The sequence below is a fragment of the Schistocerca americana genome, chromosome 2 (genome assembly GCF_021461395.2).
Source record: "Schistocerca americana isolate TAMUIC-IGC-003095 chromosome 2, iqSchAmer2.1, whole genome shotgun sequence".
Taxonomy (NCBI): domain Eukaryota; kingdom Metazoa; phylum Arthropoda; class Insecta; order Orthoptera; family Acrididae; genus Schistocerca; species Schistocerca americana.
Window position 1 is genome coordinate 770,418,365 of NC_060120.1, and position 20,753 is coordinate 770,439,117.

The 20,753-nt window shown below is 37.7% G+C and overlaps 1 protein-coding gene across 1 annotated transcript in view; it reads right to left on the minus strand.

The window, feature by feature from the left end:
* Positions 1-3,767: 3,767 nt before the first annotated feature.
* LOC124595138 (piwi-like protein Ago3) overlaps positions 3,768-20,753 on the minus strand; it is a 198,525-nt gene continuing 181,539 nt past the window's right edge. The window contains exon 18 of the mRNA XM_047133737.1: positions 3,768-7,715. Coding sequence (XP_046989693.1) covers positions 7,629-7,715 — 87 coding nt within the window. The 3' untranslated portion in view covers positions 3,768-7,628. The remainder of the gene's footprint in view (positions 7,716-20,753) is intronic.

A 20,753-nucleotide genomic window follows, 5' to 3' on the forward strand; every position in this document is an offset into this window, starting at 1 on the left:
CTGTCAAAAAGATGACAAATGAAGCACTACATTTTGTCACCTAAGTTATATCTCAAAATAGCAAAGCTTGCTAGTAGCAGTGTTGCCAACTCAGTTTCTAGCATGCACCTACACAACACTTTGAACGTAGCTTGAAAGCTCCTACAGAAGCGAAAAACCTTATGATGACACAACAGTTCCTACACACCAACCTTAAACATCTATAGCAGTATTGCTGACAAGGGAACCTCCCCATCGCACCCCCCTCAGATTTAGTTATAAGTTGGCACAGTGGATAGGCCTTGAAAAACTGAACACAGATCAATCGAGACAACAGGAAGAAGTTGTGTGGAACTATGAAAAAAATTAGTAAAATATACAAACTGAGTAGTCCATGTGAAGATAGGCAACATCAAGGACAGTGGGAGTCAAATAGCGCCGTGGTCCCGTGGTTAGCAAGAGTAGCTACGGAACGAGAGGTCCTAGGTTCAAGTCTTCCTTCCAGTGAAAATTTTAATTTTTTTTATTTTCAGTTTATGTGAAAACTCTTTATGTTTTCATCACTTTTTTGGGAGTGTTATCACATCCACAAGGAAACCTAAATCGGGCAAGGTAGAAGAATCTTTTTACCCATTCGCCAAGTGTACAAGTTAGGTGGGTCGACAACATATTCCTGTCATGTGACGCACATGCCGTCACCAGTGTCATATAGAATATATGAGACGTGTTTTCCTGTGGAGGAATCGGTTGACCTATGACTTTGCGATCAAATGTTTTCGGTTGCCATTGGAGAGGCACGTCCTTTCGTCTACTAATCGCACGGTTTTGCTGTGCAGTCGCAAAACACAGACACTAAACTTATTACCGTGAACAGAGACGTCAATGAACAAACGGACAGATCAAAACTTTGCGAAAATAAAGAAAGTAAAATTTTCAGTCGAGGGAAGACTTGAACCAAGGACTTCTTGTTCCGCAGCTACTCATGCTAACAACGGGACCACGACGCTCCTGAGGTCACATTCTCCTTGATGTTGCCTATGTTGCCCATGGACTACTCAATTTGTATATTTTACTAATTTTTTTCATAGTTCCACACAACTTCTTCCTGTTTTCTCGATTGATCTGTGTTCAGTTTTTCAAGGCCTATCTACTGTGCCAACTTATAACTAAATCTGAGGGGGGGGGGGGGGGGGTGCAATGGGGAGGTTCCCTTGTGAGAAAACACTTAATAATAATTGAAGAATAAATAAAATATGCACTCTAAATGTTTCATTTCTTCACTGACTCACGCCCCCATATCTAGCTCTGGTCTTAAAGATATATTCATGTTAGAAACATGAACAAGTACCTGTAATGTGTGAAAATAAGATATCATGGATGAGAGAATGTGAAAGATTGACTATTAGGGGGATGGGCTTGAAATTCTCGCACAGGGTGGCAATCCCTGGAGCTGGATCTTCTGGCAACGCACCGTCATATGAAGGAGTGGAGCAGCTTGTCAGTGGTGACTTCAGAGAGAAGTTCTTCCATCCTAGTGTAATGGCTCTTCTCCAAACAATAGAACAAGGTGTGCTGGAGAACATCAGACATATATACAGAAAACAGCTACTGGGTAAATTTATTCAAAAAGAGTAGGAAACTAATGTGATAACTGAATTGAAATCAGTAAATATCAAAGACATATTTTTCTGGTTATATTTCCATGAGATCAAGTAACTGAACTGTTTAACAGACATACATTTGTGATTCCACTGCTGAAGCTTGAAAAGTCGGCAACACCTCCAAATTCCTTGAAGTGTTAGTAACCATTCCTGGTTGTTTGGATGTAGGAAATAGTGCATAGTTGTATAATGACAGTGATGCTGACTACAGCATGACAATTGTTGACAAAATTTGTATTGCCCATGTTCTATGACAGAGTGAAAGAGATAATGCACTGGACAATAAAAATGGCATTTCAGGACAAGAAACAGCATCTCATGCAGAGGCAATGTCACAGATGAAAAAACTGATGTTCGCCCAAAATGGCAGTCATAAATAATTCCATTCAAACTGATACCAGTGAAACTTCTACACAATCATTCTGCTCTCAAATGCCACACATGGTTGTAACAAAAGAAACTTACACACTGTTTCAGAAAATAAATATGAGTAGACTCCAGTAACTATAAATTTTAAGGGTCTGTTGACACACTTATCAGCTAGCTAGTATACCTAAAAACAAAACACAAACCAATGGCCAGTTATTTTCCAAAATATGCCATATGTTTCTGCATGTGACATTTATGTTTTGTACAGTTCAGTAGAGCCTGTTGTAATGTAAACAAATTGATGAAGAGGAGAGCATTCTTAGAATATCGTGAAAAGTCACTCATAAAGCAATATACTGTATCAAGATCACATTTTCTACAATCAGCTGAATCACTTGAGGATTTTGAAGAATACCCAAAAACCTGAAAATACAATAGGTGTGTGCAACAACAGAAAAAAATTGTAGAATGTGTGTGCTGTAAATTCTGCCTGTCAAACAATGACAATAAGATTAACATATGTAGACAGTAACAGATGAATTTGTAAATTTCACTCACACATTTGTGTCCAAACTGAAAGCAATGAATAGCAATTGGATTTTTATATGCCTCATGTCTTCATCACTTTCTTAAATTAAAAAGCTTATTCACTGTGTGAAAGTAACATGTATTATTATTATTATTATTATTACAAGAAGTTATATGCAGTTCTACACGAAGATTACCCAATTCTCCTATTAACAGAATGTTTTGAAATTTATTTTCTGCTTTGTGCTCTACTTTAACAAATCTGAGCAGTATACTTCTGTAGTAAATTCGTACAGAGCAGCAAGGTTAAACAGCAGATTTCCCATGAATGCCTGCATAAACTAGTCCATGGAGGAGAAGAAGTAAAATGAAAATCTAACACCTGCACTGTGATCCATGCTTAGTGGAACACTGTAACATTGACAGTGACCTTCACATTCCTCTTGCGTAAGTACCATGAGAATAAAAGACACATTAGGATATGTACGGAGCCAGTCATTTTTCTTTTCATTCCATACACAAATGGAGCAGTAGAGAGTGGGTAGTATTGGCACAAAATACCCTCTACCTTGCATTTACCATGTTTTATAAAGTTATATATAGATTTAGAGCGTTAAGGAAATTAACAGATTTAGTCAACTACTTTGTTTGGAAAGAAATATATTCTTCAGAAAATAGATAAGTTCTCATATTCATTCACATTTTATGCTCCATAAATCCCACTAAGGAGAAGCGCCTTTTCGTGTAGCTATCCATTAACTTGCAGAAACTGTTGTTGCATACCTCTGAACAATGAATATTGATCTATTCATCTCGTTAATTATGAGAGTTATTTCTGAATTATTTTTTTGAAATGTGTTACAATAAGAATTTTATATGCAGCAGTAGAAAAGTAGCTACTTGGCCTGCTCTCCCCCTTACAATATTTAGCTAAAGCTTTTATCTAATACTTCAAAGTAAGCATTTAAATAGCTTTCTGAATTCAAATTTTGCTATCAGTTGTTTACACCCTGGAAAATTTAAAACCTGTGACGTACATAGAAACCCTAACCATCCTTGCATGACACTCACAAACTTACACTCATGGTGTTAGCGAATGTGTACAAAAAATCCTGAAAACCATAATACAGTTAAATAAACATGCTAATTTAAGCGCCAAGTGTCATTCGCTTCAAAGTGTTAATTAAAACAAATGTTTTGTATAAAAGTACAAAAATTTATTAACCTGTACAAAACAAATAGCAATATAAAAATATTCTCATAACAAATACTCAAAGTCTTTGAAAATAAATGAGAAATGCCTTTAACATTTATTCTCTTAGCCAGACAACACACTATTCATTAATAAGAAACCTAATTTTTCTTCTTTTAAACATTTAATACAAATAGATAGATGCTCCTGAATATGTAACTTTAGTCAAACACAAAAAATAATCTAGCAGTTTAGATCATCATCACTCTTCATTACAATTTGAAGAAATGTAAATAACTCATCTCTCAAAGTGCACTAGGATCACACATAGTGGACAAATCAGAACAATTGCAAACACACACACACACACACACACACAGGGGGGGAGGGCAGGAAGGAACATCCTTTCCCTTTGTGCTTGTAAACCCATGCATAGAACATCTGCAACTCAACACTAGTACTACCCGATCAGAAGTCATCTTATATCAACTTCAATTTTTAAAACTTTGGTATCTGATCTTCAGATGAGGTTATGAGAGGTAACTACTGTTACAGACTGCATACGGCACCGTGTTGAGAAATAGGAATATCGTGATGTACAATGTTCAATAATGAAAACGCTAGTAAAGATAGCTTACGTCATACCAAGGACTATGGAATATTAATACAAGAATAAAGTACGTACATAATCATGCCCACTGTACAGCATGTTCATTTACAGTGATCTTGTGTAATGTATGTACATTAGATCAGAAAAATAACACAATTCATTACCGCATGGTAACTTATTTATAAGGTTCACTTTTATTAGTACACGCTTTTATTTGTGCACATTTGTAAGGGAAATACAGATGACTGTTTTGGGCTGTGATCTGGTCATTTTAGAATGCCCTGAAGACTCCAGTTTGTACATTCCTACTCTGCACAGTAATCATAATGGCTGTACATACCATTAACTGCAGAATGCAATTTTATTTGTTTGGTTGACTGTTATTATTAAGTAGTTTAAAATGCATCCAGATTTGATCTAGGAAATTTGCACAAATGCACAACCATTTGTGAATAAGCGCAATTCCAAGACTGGACTGCGATACAATGTACTGAAAACTGCCTTTTGGAAAAATGTCATCCAAGCAAGATTATAACACAAATCCAAAACAGTATAATGTGTATTTTAGAACTGTTTGCCTGCAGGATCATTGTTATTGTGTGTACTGTCAGCATTCTTGTGTTACTCAAAACTCAATTCTATGGAAGAGGTATTACAATAAAACATGGGTGGATTAGGTTATCAGAGTAAGTAATGGAGATTAAACAACTTGAATGTAATGCTATAGCAAATACATATAGAATAATAAAAATAAACTAGATAAATTTTGAACACTGCAGGTTTGGAAGAACTATGAAATGATTACAATGAAAAGATATGCAACTGAAAATTTATAAGCTGGTCATACACCTAAACAAAACAGTGAATGTTGGTTACGAAAAACTAAGGATGAAGTAAAATCCAGGTGGCTGAAATGATTTATCTTTGGGGCTTTAGGGACATGCAAGACATGAATCCAACAGAAATTAGCAGTTCAACAACTGAAAAGTTTGCTGGTGATGAAATTGAAAGAAACAACTGCATCAATATACGTTGAGAAAAGACCATCAATGTTCACAAAAGTTAGCTCATAAGTAGAGAAGAAAAGTAAAACAAGCTGGAAGACTGTAGTGATGGGCTGGAAATTTGAAAGCAGACAATTTAACATCTAACAGACAAGCTAACATTAATAGCGGAATTAATAGTACATATACATAGTCACTATCCTTGTAACCCGATAACACACGTGAGTCTATACCGACGATTACCACTACACCACGATGGCACACTCATCAGATGAGAAGGAAACTAGGCAAGAATTAAATCAACTCTTAGAATCCTTCGCCACTATCAGAGATGAAACCAACCCCACGATATCCAGGTCCACATTCGCCAAAAAGGAAGGATGGAACGATGATAAGTGCAAGGAGATAGCCAAACAACGGAATTTCCCAAGCTCTCTTCGAACCTGCTCTGTTCAGAAACAAGTTTTAATTAGATTCTTCAACTTTTATTGCAAGGGAGAGCGGCAAAGAGGATTTGAAGTATCAGACATCATTCTCGCAGCCATCGGTCAAATGCCTGGATCGGCTTGCTCCACGGCTATGGATGTAATATGGAATTTGGGTAGTAATACAATAGTTCCCGGTTAAGTCCTGAGCTTTAGGATTATGACTTTGGTATGATCAGATTATGACAAGTGATCAAAAATCTGATAGTAAATTTGTCAAAGTGAACTGCTCTCTGTGCTTGACAATCAATAAAGAATATGTCAATCAACAACAGGTGTAATTTTTAATATGATAAAGTGACTGTATTTCAATGTAGTTTAAAGATTTTAAGACAAAATTATTCTTTGTTTAAAAATAAGATTCCCATTATCCGAAAGGCACACAACTTGAGCAGTCATTACGATTTATATTTACAGTTCTTTGCACACATACCATAATGGAATGGAAGCTATGATTTGTGGACAACGCAGCTGTTCTCTGTTAACTTCCAAATTTATGATATTAAGTAGAAATTACCCTGTCAAATAAAATTGCACTCTTAAGCAAGAAATGGAATGTGTCTCCATTCACCACTATTAAATGGGTATATATTTAACAAGTTTTTTTTAATTTTCATTACTATGTACAATAAATTGTAATTGAGGTGGGTTCCAGGAACTGTTCCTAGGAAAATGGAGATGATACATTAATAAGTGAAATAATACTATAGGAACTATATTTCATGGTGCTGACAATTGTCTTAACTCAGCACTATTAGCATTAAATAATAATGACTGATTCTCAATGTCCATTACAGATAAAATAAAGGCAAAGAACTGTACAAGTTATGTTAAATATGTACTAAAAGTTTTAACAACCTAAATATTTAAAGCACATGGGCTAAAATAATGAAAACACATAAAATCATGACTGCAACAATTTCAAATTTCTATTCTTGCCCAGAACAGCAATATGACAAGTTTCAAATCAACAACCGAGTTATGTAGCTTGGAGTCACACAAGTTACCTTCACTGAAGCAATAAAATGTAATAATTACACAGTGGAATGTTAAACATGACCTCGTTTTCACAAATACTGCAAAGAACCAGAACAAGTGTTCCAGCTGTACAAAAACTAAAACATAGTTTAAGCAATCTGCACCTTGCAAGTCATGTTCAGTACGTCATACATTGGGTATTTCTGTCACATTATTTTCTGCAAGTGCTGTTGCAGAATCGTCAATCATACAGCAGCAATTCTATAATATAATGACAGAGAGCCTTAAATCAAGGCTGCTACTTATACAAATTGTTACATAAGTGTTATGACAAAGAATCAACACAATTCACAGAGGTATAATAAAAAAAAAAAAAATGAAAGGGTACGGGGAGCAGAGCATTTTGCTTAACCTGAATGGAGTATGTTGTGGGATAGCTGAAACAATTTTGTTGAGAATATACTGAAAATCAGCAATACTGATCAATGCAAAAGAAGCAAAACTTAAACGTTACCAGTATGGAATTGCCCATACTCACGTGCATTAATATTTTCAAATACACGGTCCGATAGAATAAAGTATGTCTTTACACAATATTACACAATTTTCTGATGGACACAGTAGCTGTATGACTGTAACTTCCCTACAAATCTATTTTCTAAAATTAACACACAACATATTCAGTTTTTCACTGGATCATACTATCTCTACAGAAAAAAATACTTCCACATTATTCACAACAGTAACACCACACTGTGCTGTGTTGTTTGCTTTTCCTGAGAGCACTTTATTTAAAGTGGTTCCAGAACAGATTGCCACATTCTACAGAAAGAACAGCCTGTCTGACAATTTGTCAGACGGCTCCTTTCTGATATTCTGTCCTACAAGATGGGCAAGCTTGTGTGCATACTGTAGTAAAAAGAAAAAAAAAATCATCAGTCATTTTCAACAGAATAAATAAATTTCAAAGTTTCATGTATAATGCAACATAACAAGAAAATGTCAGTAAGGAGAAGGATCTTAATGAAAATACAATAAAAGAAATACAAATAAAACACTTCTACTTACTCAAATTACACAGGCATAAAACAAACCATGAAACCAACATGTGAATGAAACAGGGTAATGTAATATGTTAAAGCTATATTTAATGTGGATAACTGTTCAATGAATACAGTGGAAAACGGATGCAGCAGTTTCATCAGTTAGAAATAAAAAGAGTGTATGGAGTTGTTCGAGATCATCATTACCATCAGACTCAAATTCATACTGACAAGCATATTTTTACATTAATCTCCAACACAAAGTCAGCAAGAAAGACTGGTGGAACATGATGCAAACCAATGACTTTTCTTCAAATCATTTGTTGATTTCTTAAAGCCTATAACAGTGATGACTGGAATGCATTATTCAGAATTTTGAAGTTACCACAGATAAAATACAATAAGCAAAATTTCTCGACAACTTGTGCAAAAACGAGACTGCCAGTATAACAGTTTAAGGACGTGAAAGGGAGTCAGTAGCTGAAAAGTGAATGAGACAGGGTTGGAGAGACTAACTCCATGTTATTTAATCTGTACCCTGCACAAACAGTAAAGAAAACCAAGGAGAAATTTGGCGAGGGAATTAAAGCTCGGGGGAAGAAATAAACAGTTTACAGTTTGTCAATAAGATTGTAATTCCGTCACAGATGGAAAATAACCTAGAAAAATCAGTCGAATGATATGAATAGTATCTAGAAAATATGTCAGAAGGTGTACACCAACATAATAAAAAAGGGCAATTCAGCGCAGTCGACTCAAAATGAGATGAATGCCAAGGGAATTATTTTACAAAATGGGCAACTACAAAGCTGCAGATAAGTTTTGCAGCAAAACTAATGGTGTTGTTGTTGTTGTTGTTGTTGTTGTGGTCTTCAGTCCTGAGACTGGTTTGATGCAGCTCTCCATGCTACTCTATCCTGTGCAAGTTTCTTCATCTCCCAGTACCTACTGCAACCTACATCCTTCTGAATCTGCTTGGTGTATTCATCTCTTGGTCTCCCTCTACGATTTTTACCTTCCACGCTGCCCTCCCATGCTAAATTTGTGATCCCTTGATGCCTCAGAACATGTCCTACCAACCGGTCTCTTCGTTTTGTCAAGTTGTGCCACAAGCTCCTCTTCTCGCCTGTTCTATTCAATACCTCCTCATTAGTCATGTGATCTATCCATCTGATCTTCAGCATTCTTCTGTAGCACCACATTTCGAAAGCTACTATTCTCCTCTTGTCCAAACTGTTTATTGTCCACGTTTCACTTCCATACATGGCTACACTCCATGTAAATACTTTCAGAAACAACTTCCTGAACATAAATCTATACTCGATATTAACAAATTTCTCTTCTTCAGAAACGCTTTCCTTGCCATTGCCAGTCTACATTTTATATCCTCTCTACTTCGACCATTATCAGTTATTTTGCTCCCCAAACAGCAAAACTAACTCACTACTTTAAGTGTCTCATTTCCTAATCTAATTGCCTCAGCATCACCCAACTTAATTCGACTACATACATTCCATTATCCTCATTTTGCTTTTGTTGATGTTCATCTTATATCCTCCTTTCAAGACACTGTCCATTCCGTTCAACTGCTTCTCCAAGTCCTTTGCTGTCTCTGACAGAATTACAATGTCATCGGCAAACCTCAAAGTTTTTATTTCTTCTCCATGGATTTTAATACTTACTCCGAATTTTTCTTTTGTTTCCTTTACTGGTTGCTCAATATATAGTTTGAATAACATCAGGGATAGGCTACAACCCTGTCTCACTGCCTTCCCAACCACTGTTTACCTTTCATACCCCTCGACTCAAACTGCCATCTGCTTTCCGTAAAAATTGTAAATAGCCTTTCGATCCCTGTATTTTACCCCTGTCGAATTTGAAAGAGAGTATTCCAGTCAACATTATCAAAAGCTTTCTCCAAGTCTACAAATGCTAGAAACGTAGGTTTTCCTTTCCTTAATCTTTCTTCTCAGATAAGTCGTAGAGTCAGTACTGCCTCACGTGTTCCAATATTTCTACGGAATCCAAACTGATCTTCCCCGAGGTCGGCTTCTACCAGTGTTTCCATTCGTCTGTAAAGAATTCGTGTTAGTATTTTGCAGCTGTGACTTATTAAACTGATAGTTCAGTAATTTTCACATCTGTCAACACCTGCTTTCTTTAGGATTGGAATTATTATATTCTTCTTGAAGTCTGAGGGAATTCCGCCTGTCTCATATATCTTGCTCACCAGATGGTAGAGTATTGTCAGGAATGGCTCTCCCAAGGCCGTCAGTAGTTCTGATGGAATGTTGTCTACTCCCGGGGCCTCATTTCGACTCAGGTCTTTCAGTGCTTTGTCAAACTTTTCACGCAGTATCATATCTTCCACTTCATCTCCATCTACATCCTCTTCCATTTCCATAATATTTTCCTCAAGTACATCGCCCTTGTATAGACCCTCTATATAATCCTTCCACCTTTCTGCTTTCCTTTCTTTGCTTGGAACTGAGTTTCCATCTGAGCTCTTGATATTCATACAAGTGGTTCTCTTCTCTCCAAAGGTCTCTTTAATTTTCCTGTAGGCAGTACCTATCTTACCCCTAGTGAGATAAGCCTCTACAGCCTTAAATTTGTCCTCTAGCCATCCCTGCTTAGCCAGTTTGTACTTCCTGTCGATCTCATTTTTGAGACGTTTGTATTCCTTTTTGCCTGCTTCATTTACTGCTTTTTTATATTTTCTCCTTTCATCAATTAAATTCAATATTTCTTCTGTTACCCAAGGATTTCTAATAGCCCTCGTCTTCTTACCTACTTGATCCTCTGCTGCCTTCACTACTTCATCCCTCAAAGCTACCCATTCTTCTTCTACTGTATTTCTTCCCTCCATTCCTGTCAATTGTTCCCTTATGGTCTCCCTGAAACTCTACAACCTCAGGTTCTTTCAGTTTATCCAGGTCCCATCATCTTAAATTCCCACCTTTCTGCAGTTTCTTCAGTTTTAACCTACAGTTCATAACCAATAGATTGTGGTCAGAGTCCACATCTACTCCTGGAAATGTCTTACAATTTAAAACCTGGTTCCTAAATCTCTGTCTTACCATTATATAATCTATTTGAAACCTGTCACTATTTCCGGGCTTCTTCAATTTATACAACCTTCTTTTATGATTTTTGAACCAAGTGTTAGCTATGATTAAGTTGTGCTCTGTGCAAAATTCTACCAGGCGGCTTCCTCTTTCATTTCTTACCCCCAATCCATATTCAACTACTACGTTTCCTTCTCTCCCTTCCTACTGCCGAATTCCAGTCACCCATGACTATCAAATTTTCGTCTCCCTTCACTACCTGAATAATTTCTTTTATCTCATCATACATTTCATCAATTTCATCATCTGCAAAGGTAGTTTGTATATAAACTTGTACTACTGTAGTAGGCATGGGCTTCGTGTCTATCTTGGCCACAATAATGCGTTCACTATGCTGTTTGTAGTAGCTTACCCGCACTATCTTTTTATTCATTATTAAACCTACTCCTGCATAACCCCTATTTGATTTTGTATTTATAACCCTGTATTCACCTGACCAAAAGTCTTATTCCTCCTGCCACCGAACTTCAATAATTCCCACTATATCTAACTTTAACCTATCCATTTCCCGTTTTAAATTTTCTAGCCTACCTGCCCCATTAAGGGATCTGACATTCCATGCTCCGATCTGTAGAACACCAGTTTTCTTTCTCCTGACAACGACATCCTCTTGAATAGTCCCCGCCTGGAGATCTGAATGGGGGACTACTTTACCTCCGGAATATTTTACCCAAGAGGACTCCATCATCATTTAACCATACAGTAAAGCTGCATGCCCTCGGGAAAAATTACGGCTGTAGTTTCCCCTTGCTTTCTGCCGTTCGTAGTACCAGCACAGCAAGGCCGTTTTGGTTAGTGTTACAAGGCCAGATCAGTCCATCATCCAGACTGTTGCCTCTGCAACTACTCAAAAGGCTGCTGCCCCTCGTTTGTCTGGCCTCTCAACAGATACCGCTCCATTGTGGTTGCACCTACGGTACGGCTATCTGCATCGCTGAGGCACGCAAGCCTCCCCACCAACGACAAGGTCCATGGTTCATGGGGGGGGGGGGGGGGGGGGGGGGCCATAACACACACAAACTAATTACAAATCCATTTTGCATAAAAGCCATCAATTCCTCTGATCTTCCCATAAAATTAGAATAAAGTCTTTTGGAAATGCCAGTTCACTGAAAATAAAAATCAGAATCATATCAATTTGTAATTTCTGGTGTTAAGCACACAATGCCTTTACACACCTTCTTCCATTGCCCTCTACTCATTTTTGTGGGCAGTGTTCCTCTGCACTGACAACAATAAAACCAAAACAAAAAAATGCTTGAATCCAGAATCACCATTGATACTTGCGTTAACAAATATTCAGCCATGAACTGCGTGTGAGGGAGGGAGGGAGGGAGGGAGAAACTGTAATACAGTTCCTGTACTTATTTCATACATTTATACGATAATCCTCCTTTTTGTATTTGGTAAGTTATAAATTTTACAATTTATTTTGTATATAGTTACGTATAACTTTAATTAAAGATTACTCTAGGGCAAAGCCCGGGATCTTGGGGTACTGGCTGGAATGGAAAACTGTCTCTATGATCTAGAGAGAAAAAAAGGTGGAATACGACTGACCTACCTGACTATCAAACCATCGCAAACAGAAGCATTTCTATTTTAAGCAATTAAACCATCACATACAGTAGCACAGCACGAATTTGTTGCTGTCTTCAGTTCACCTCTATTTCACCACAATGACCTTTTAAACTGAAACCATTAATGTTACGAAAGAATATTATGCTACTTACCATAAAAATTACACGCCGAGTTGCACACAGGCACAACGAAGACTTTTACCACTTGAACTTTTGGCAAAACCATTCTTAAGCAAAGGCCCCCACCACACACACACACACACACACACACACACACACACACACACACACACGTGTGTCTGGCAGGGCTAGAGATAGCAGTCTTGTGTGCACTTGAGGTGTGCTTGCTTGCATGAATGTGTGGTGTTTTGTTTTCTGAAGAAGGCCTTGTTCAAAAGCTCATATGTGACAGTTTTTTCGTTGTGCCTGTCTGCCACTACATGTATCATCTTTACAGTGATTAGCAACCAATCCTTTTCAAAAAATTGTTGATATTCCAACATGGACTTTCCACTTTTTGATTATGCAATTAAAGAGGTTGAAACATATTGGTAGCACATTTCATACATGGCACTGCATCTCACTTTGAGGTAGCAATACAGCTCTGGCAGTGTGTCATTAGCTCTTGAGCCACACAGACGTGTGTTGTGGTAAGGTCTGAGGTCTGGCCGAGTTTGGAGGGAGGGGAGGGGGAGGGGGAGGGGGAGGGGGAGAGGGAGGGGGAGAGGGAGGGGGAGATGCATTCTTTATGTTCCATGTCAATTAGCATACAAGTTAGCTAATCAGGCCATTGTGCAAGCAAATTCAAAAGGCCCACCAGAGATGGTGTCACCAAACACGTTCTTCGTTTGGTTTCCTAAAATCTAAAGAGAGAGGAATACAAAGTTCAACATGGGGCAATAGTGAGAACCGAATCTGAGCTAAAGGCGGAGTAGTCTCATACACTTCTATCTATGCTAGGAGAACAACTTACACTATTTTATATGGTAGGCAACTTGAATTTGCAAGAGCAACAGCCTGATTGGCTAAGTTCAATAGCTGTCACTAAAAGAAACACACTTGAAAATCTCTCAGGATTTTGAAGCTTCACTGTTCACAAAGTGTTTGAAAAAATTTCAATATTAAGTGCTTATTTAGCTCAGAAAAGTCAGTAATGTCAGTTTTTTCTCATCCTCCTTTCAAAATTTATTTGGTTATTGATTTATTTTTAAATGGTTTCAGTTCTCTGATACTGCAGACGTGTGTGCAAGTTGCATTTGCATGTGTGTGTGTGTGTGTGTGTGTGTGTGTGTGTGTGTGTGTGTGTGTGTATACTGCTGACAAAGGCCTTAATGGCCGAAAGCTATAATTGTGTGAATGTTTTTGTTGTGCCTATCGCGACTCACAACTCCACTATATAGTTAGTAGCAACTTTCCCTCTCTGGTATTGTTACATTCCATCCTGGATTTTCCATTGTTTGATTAATTAAAAAATGAGATATCTACTTGTTGCACTGGTCCAGATGGTACGTTACCCACTTATGATTTGCAAAATAAACTAACTGCTAATGATGATAAAAATATTTATTTACAAAGAAATACATATTAATGTTGAGATATGCAAGAGTTGTTTTAACCATACACAACAATGTCAAATATTTTGAAAAACACTATTGGTCATTCACTTTCTCACCTCCACAAATACCACAAAATTTCAAAGCAATTATTGTCAGAAGTCGTTCACTGCATCTTCAGGTGATGAGCCACATGCTTCTGGATATCTTTGAGAAGGCAAGTTTTTGTAAAATAGCCAATATTCCAATTCTAGTGCAGGAAACACTGACATGGACAGGGACATCAAATAGTTGTCCTTTTCATTTATTATAGACATGATGGACACGTATAAATATATGATGTCAGACAATGAGATTTTATTGATTTTTCTTGTTATAGTTCAGACCTCTAAGCTTCTCGTCCAAGTATTCTTTAAATTGTGTAACAAATGGATGGTGTTTTGTAAGTTTAGCCAGCAAATCCTCTGCCATCTGACTGGCTTCCCATTCAGATCATCATTCCTAATAGTCATGCGGTGACTTAGATGATCCTTCCAGCTGCTAATCTTCTCATGGGTTATTTCGTGAACAACATACGGTTTGTCACCCTTTCTTCTTGCACTGCTGACTAGAGTCTTCTAGTCAGCAGGATAGTTTGCTTTTCTGATTATTTTTTTCTTCTGTAGAGTTTGCCAAACGCAATGAATCACATTCAATTTCACTATACCAGCAACTATGAATTTTAAACTAATGTTAGATATTTCCAAGACAATGATCAAGCACATTGCAACAATAAATTTGTTTAATTTCTGTCCTCCAAAGTGTTCGCTAAATTAGGAAATGTGATTTACTGTTGCAAGAACAGATTTGAAATATTCATATGAATGGTTTGCTATCTTACAGTTTCCTCGTTTTTCCTCTATTTTTGGCCACATGAAACAATCTTGAAGCAGCTAAATCTGATACTTACATACAGGAAGTTCTGTTTTCATCTTCCTGAAAAAGACCAGGTCTTCTATGCATGTCCTACAACACCTCTGGGACTCTGGGACAATACAGATGAACTTGCACTTAATTATAATGCTCATCAGTAAAAGACAGGGTTGGAGAGGAAAAGAACCAAGACATGGAGCGAGAACCAAACTCAGATGGGACTTCTGTAAGTTGCAAATTCAATCTCCAGCATGTTTTGTTGGCACCAAATGATCCTACCAACAACAACTTGTTTTATAAGTAACTATTCAAATCTTCTTTCCATACTGTATGACCTAAAACCAAAACAACCACATTGATGTGGCAGAAATTGAGGGGGAAACGAGGACACTGTAAGATAGCAAGCCATTTGTATGAATATTTCAGACCTCTCCCTACAATGGTACATCTTAGTAATCACTGTGGAGGACAGAATCAAACAAATTTGTTGTTGCAATGTGCTTCACCATTGTTTGGAACTACCTAATGTAAAAATGATTGATTTGAAATTTATGGTTATTGGTCATAGTGAAATGAAATCCAGCTCAGTATATTTGGCAATTATGAAAGATGTTCATGCTTTACAACATAAACTGGACAAATGCATAAATAATGGGGGAAACTATACTCACCAAACATTGTTTACAATGCGGACAATATTATTAACTTACAGGCTACAGAAATATCTAACATGACATGTCAAGATATCGACTTCTAGCATTATAGTTATCTAATCACTAGCCGTTCGTATTAAGCCACAACTCAAGATATCCATTTGTAGGAAAGAAATACATCCTGGTTGTTGAAATACATATTTTTTCCCAACAGTAAATCCTGAGAGATACCCAACTGTAGCATTGAACAGAACACATCAAGTAAGGAGAGTCATATAAAGACCTCAGGAAGTGCAAAAAATTGAATTATTTACCTCTTGTACTAAGTTGGCATCTCTTTACCTTTTGGTAGAGGACAATGAGCACTAAGAAACAACTAAAAGATGCTAGTGAAATGCAGTATATTGGCTAACTGCAGAAAAAACAGCCGCAATGAAATTTTCCAAGTGTGATTACATCACTCAAAAAATGGACAACTTCACTCTGAATGCAGCTGATGGCATCTGAAATAGTACAAGAGACATGCCTGACATTCAGTCAGCTGACCAGAAGCGTGTCACACAGGTTTGTCGGATAAAGAAGCATATCAAGGAAAAGCTCTCAGAACGTGTGCAGAGGGGCAGCTGCCATCTTGATATAGTCACCTGGGCCAGACAGCTACTGACAGCAGCTGGCATAGACGATGGAAAAGTCTATGGAAATGAGCAAAACAGGAAATGAGCTGCCTATGGTTCAGGGGGTTGTAGTGATTTGCCAGTGTTTGTTTCTAATGTCACTATGGAAGCAAAGAGGGTTTTTAAAGTGAGGGTCACATGTTGAAAGTAGCAGTAAATTGGCAAGAGGCACTGACAACCAATAATGTAAATGAACGTGCTCACAGTGGCTTGGTTTGTAGTGAAGGGGGTTGAAGAGGAGGTAGTAACACCTGATAGCAGACAATCACTACCACAAACAAGAATAGGGAAACTGAATGAAGCTTCAGTACCAGTTTAGACTGTGGCAAATTATGATAGAGGAACAAGACAGTTTTAAAAACAGGTATACAAACGGTGGAGGAGTGGACACAGGTTCAGGGCACTCCTTTGCCCTTGGGATGTGCAATTGCTTCTAAAAGGCAAAAAATTAGCAGCATGAGGATGCAGAACAATGGCAATTACTGCATCTAAAACACACAATGTGTATCCATAGGGCATGTGGCCTGCAATTGATAGGTGTCATGATGGCAAAAGACTCTTGATTAGTCCCCCATCTAGATCTCTGGGAGGAGACTGCCAAGGAGGAGAACCATGAGAAAAACATGAAATAACCTATGGATAACAACCTACCAGTAGAAGAGAAGAATGTTGGAAGTCTGAAAGTGAAGGGAGTATAGGAAATCTGAAAAGGGAAATGCAAAGCCTCAGTCTCAATATAGTGGGCGGGGGGGTCGTCAATGAAGTGAAATGGAAACAAGGTAAAGATTTCTGGTCAGAAGAACATAGGGTAATATCAACAGCAGCAGAAAATGATATAACAGGAGAAGGTTGAATAGGAATGTACGGCAGCGAATGAGTTTCTGTGAACAGTTCAATAATAGGGTTGTTCTCAACACAACCAAGAGCAAACCAATGCCAACAACAATCTCATGTATAGTAATTCGGTATGTAAAGGAAGATGAAAATCATACTTGGAAAAAACCTGGAGATACAGGAAGATTCCAGCTGGTTTACATCATAGTGAGACACAAATTTTGATATCAGATATTGGACTGTAAGGCATATCCAGGTACAGACATATATTCAGATCAAAAATCAGTAATGATGAAAAGTAGACAGGAGTTTTAGAAAACTGTCCAGAGTAATCGATGTGGAAGAAAGTGGGATACCTGAAGTACTAAAGAAGACAAGATGCTTTTGAAGTTCACTAAGAATATGGATACTGTGATTTGGGACACAGAGCAGGCATTTCAGTTGAAGAGGAGTGGTCATCTCTACGAAGAGATTGCACAGAAGCACAGATACAAGGAAAGTAAATGTGAAGAAACATTGAGCAGTAGAAGAATTGCTTCAGCTGATCAAGGGGAATAACAGCTTCACAAATGTCTCAGGAATCAAATAAATAGAAAGTGCAGGAAAGTCAGGTGAAATGGCTGCAGGGCAAAAAATTATACATATGATCTTAGGAAGGACTGGCTCAGCACACAGAGAGTGTAATGGGAATTCCACTATTAAATGCAGATGAGAGAGCAGATAAGTGGAATGAGTACCCTGAAAGCCTCTATCAGGGGGCGGAATTGTCTGATGACATGATAGAAGGAGAAATTAAGAGTCAGTATGTAAAACGTATGGGATCCAGTATTAGAATCAGAATTTGAAAGAGTTAAAATAAGGCACAAGGGATAGATAACACCCAACTGTAATTTCTGAAATCACTGGGTGAAGTGGCAACGAAACTACTATTCACATTGGTGTTTATAATGTATGACACTGGCAACATACCATCAGACTTTCGGAAAAATGTCATCCTTACAATTCCAATGACAGCAAGGGTAGATCGGTGTGACAACTATCAGATGATCAGCGTAACAGATCATGGATCCAAGCTGCTGACCAGAATAATAAACATATGAATGGAATAGAGAATTGAGGATCTGTTACATGACAATCAGTGTGGCTTTAGGAAAGATAAGGGCACCAGATAGGCAGTTCTGGCATGCACTTGATAATGGAAGCAAGACCGAAGAAAAATCAAGACACATTGAATTTTTCTACTTTGAAAAAGCATTCAACAATGTAAAATGATGGACAGTGTTCAAAATTCCGAGAAAAATAAGGTTAAGGTATAAAGACAGGTAATTTGTAATATACACAATAATCAAAAGGGAACAACAGACAAGTCAGGGATGCAGTTTTCACCCCTACAACAGCAATAAACGAATGGTTCAAAAGTGGGATTGAAATCCAGGGTGAAAGGATACCAATGATAAGATTTGTTGATGAGATTGCTATCTTCAATGAAAGTGAAGAACAATTAAACAGGATCTGCTGAATGGAATGAACAGTCTACTGAGCATGGAATATGGTCTTAGAGCAAACTGAAGAAAGAAAAAAGTAATAGGAAGTAGCAGACATGAGAATAGTGAAAAAGTAAACAAATCTGGGGACTTCTACTACCTTGGAAATAAAATAATCCATGATGGATGAAGCAAGGGCACCATAAAAAGCGGACTAGCACAGGCAAAGGCGGCATTCCTAGCTAAGGGAAATCTACTGATATCAAACATAGACCTTAACTCGAGAACGAAACTTCTGAGAGACTAGACTTGGAGCACAGCGTAGTACGAAACGTGTACAGTGGGGAGACAGGAACAAAAGAGAATCAAAGCATTTGAGATGTGATGTTACAGAAGATTGTTGAACATTATGTGAACTGGTAAGATAAGAAATGAGGAGGTTCACCACAGAATTGGCAGATAAAGGAACATATGGAAAACATTGACAAGAAGAAGGGACAGGACGATAGGACATTTGACAACATCAGGGAAACAATTCCAAGGTACAAGCTGTTGAGAGTAAAAAAGTTCTGTAGGGGAAGATAAGAGTTTGGAATAGATCCAACAATTAATTGAGGACGTATGGTGCACATGCTACTCTGAGGTGAAGAGTAAAGGAATTCATGGTGGTTGTCTCAAGCATCAAACCGGTCAGCAGACAAGCAGACAGAGAGAGAGAGAGAGAGAGAGAGAGAGAGAGAGAGAGAGAGAGAGAGAGAGAGGGGGGGGGGGGGGACAGAGGGGGGGGCTGGCTTTGCGTCAGAAGTTATAGTACAATGTGGACCACTTGCAAATCATGAACAAAATTATAGTTTTAGGTCTGTTTTATCAGGAATCTTTGGAATGCTCAATGTGAGTGGAGACAAAGAGGAAAATAAAAAGAAACCCATGAGTGTTTGGGTAATGGAGCACGAAGTAGTGGTTCAGCAGAGTGGTGAGCAGCCAATTATGGAAACAGATGGTACTCGTTCACAGATTAAAGAGATAGACAACATACACAAACTTGCAGAAGAGAGCATGCAGATAAAATATGAAAGGAGATTTGAGCACGATGTGAAGACTAGGGAGGCAGTTGCAACTAAATCAAGTAATGCCATTGAACTTTTTGACTTATGGACTAGTAAGGGTTATGTGGAGGAGATGTTAAGGGATTTTTATTCAAGTACTGAGGCAGAATCTGTTGAGGAAAATGACACAGTGAAAACTGTTGATGAGGTGGATTCAAGAAACAAAATACAAGCATTTATATTTGATGATGATAAGATAAGGGATAGTTGCCAGGGCAAAAACCTGTGAGGAGGAGAGAGTAATGGAAGAAAAAATTTGTGCATGCGGTACTGTCATCTGTGTGTTGTAGGAAGATTGACAGTTAAATAAAAGTTTTAATTGGCACCAGTGCAAAATCAAATATATTCATAACTGGAGGCTTGGTACTTGTAAAGATAAAAGAATAGGTTCAAGTAAACTGACTTTGAAATGAAGAAACTGTGGCATGTGTATCACTGACCATTTGAAATTGGCATTGTGCTACATGATAGTATTTACTGGTTGATGTATTCAAGATAGAGGAAACAGTTGTGAATAAGGAATATTGTTGGCTTACAGAGAAAAATAAGGATCTGATTGAGGTAATTCTTTCTATTTTTACTTGTGTAGACATCTTACTACAATCTTTGCTGAATGCATTTAAAGATAGTACTAACTGGATGAATGTAGGTGTAAATTTAATTACAAACAGTTACGGATTGTTAGTATGCATTCACTTGGTGAGATTCTAAAGTAAAATGGTATTGGTTTCATTAGTTAAGGAAGCTTTGTTTTTGGGTAACTGTTACCAAGATTAACAGAGAGCTATTTTTGTTTGGGCATTAGTTATAAATGGTAAAAAGGGGGCTGAAGGCATTCATCCTTCAGAGCACTCATATTCTTGGTGAGAAAGCATGTAGCATACACTGAACCTCAAGCTGGGCATGGCTTTATTCCTCTTGGCCTGTTGTTAACTACTTTTCTATCGGTTGTTAGGATGAGGAGAAGAGTACTCTATTTT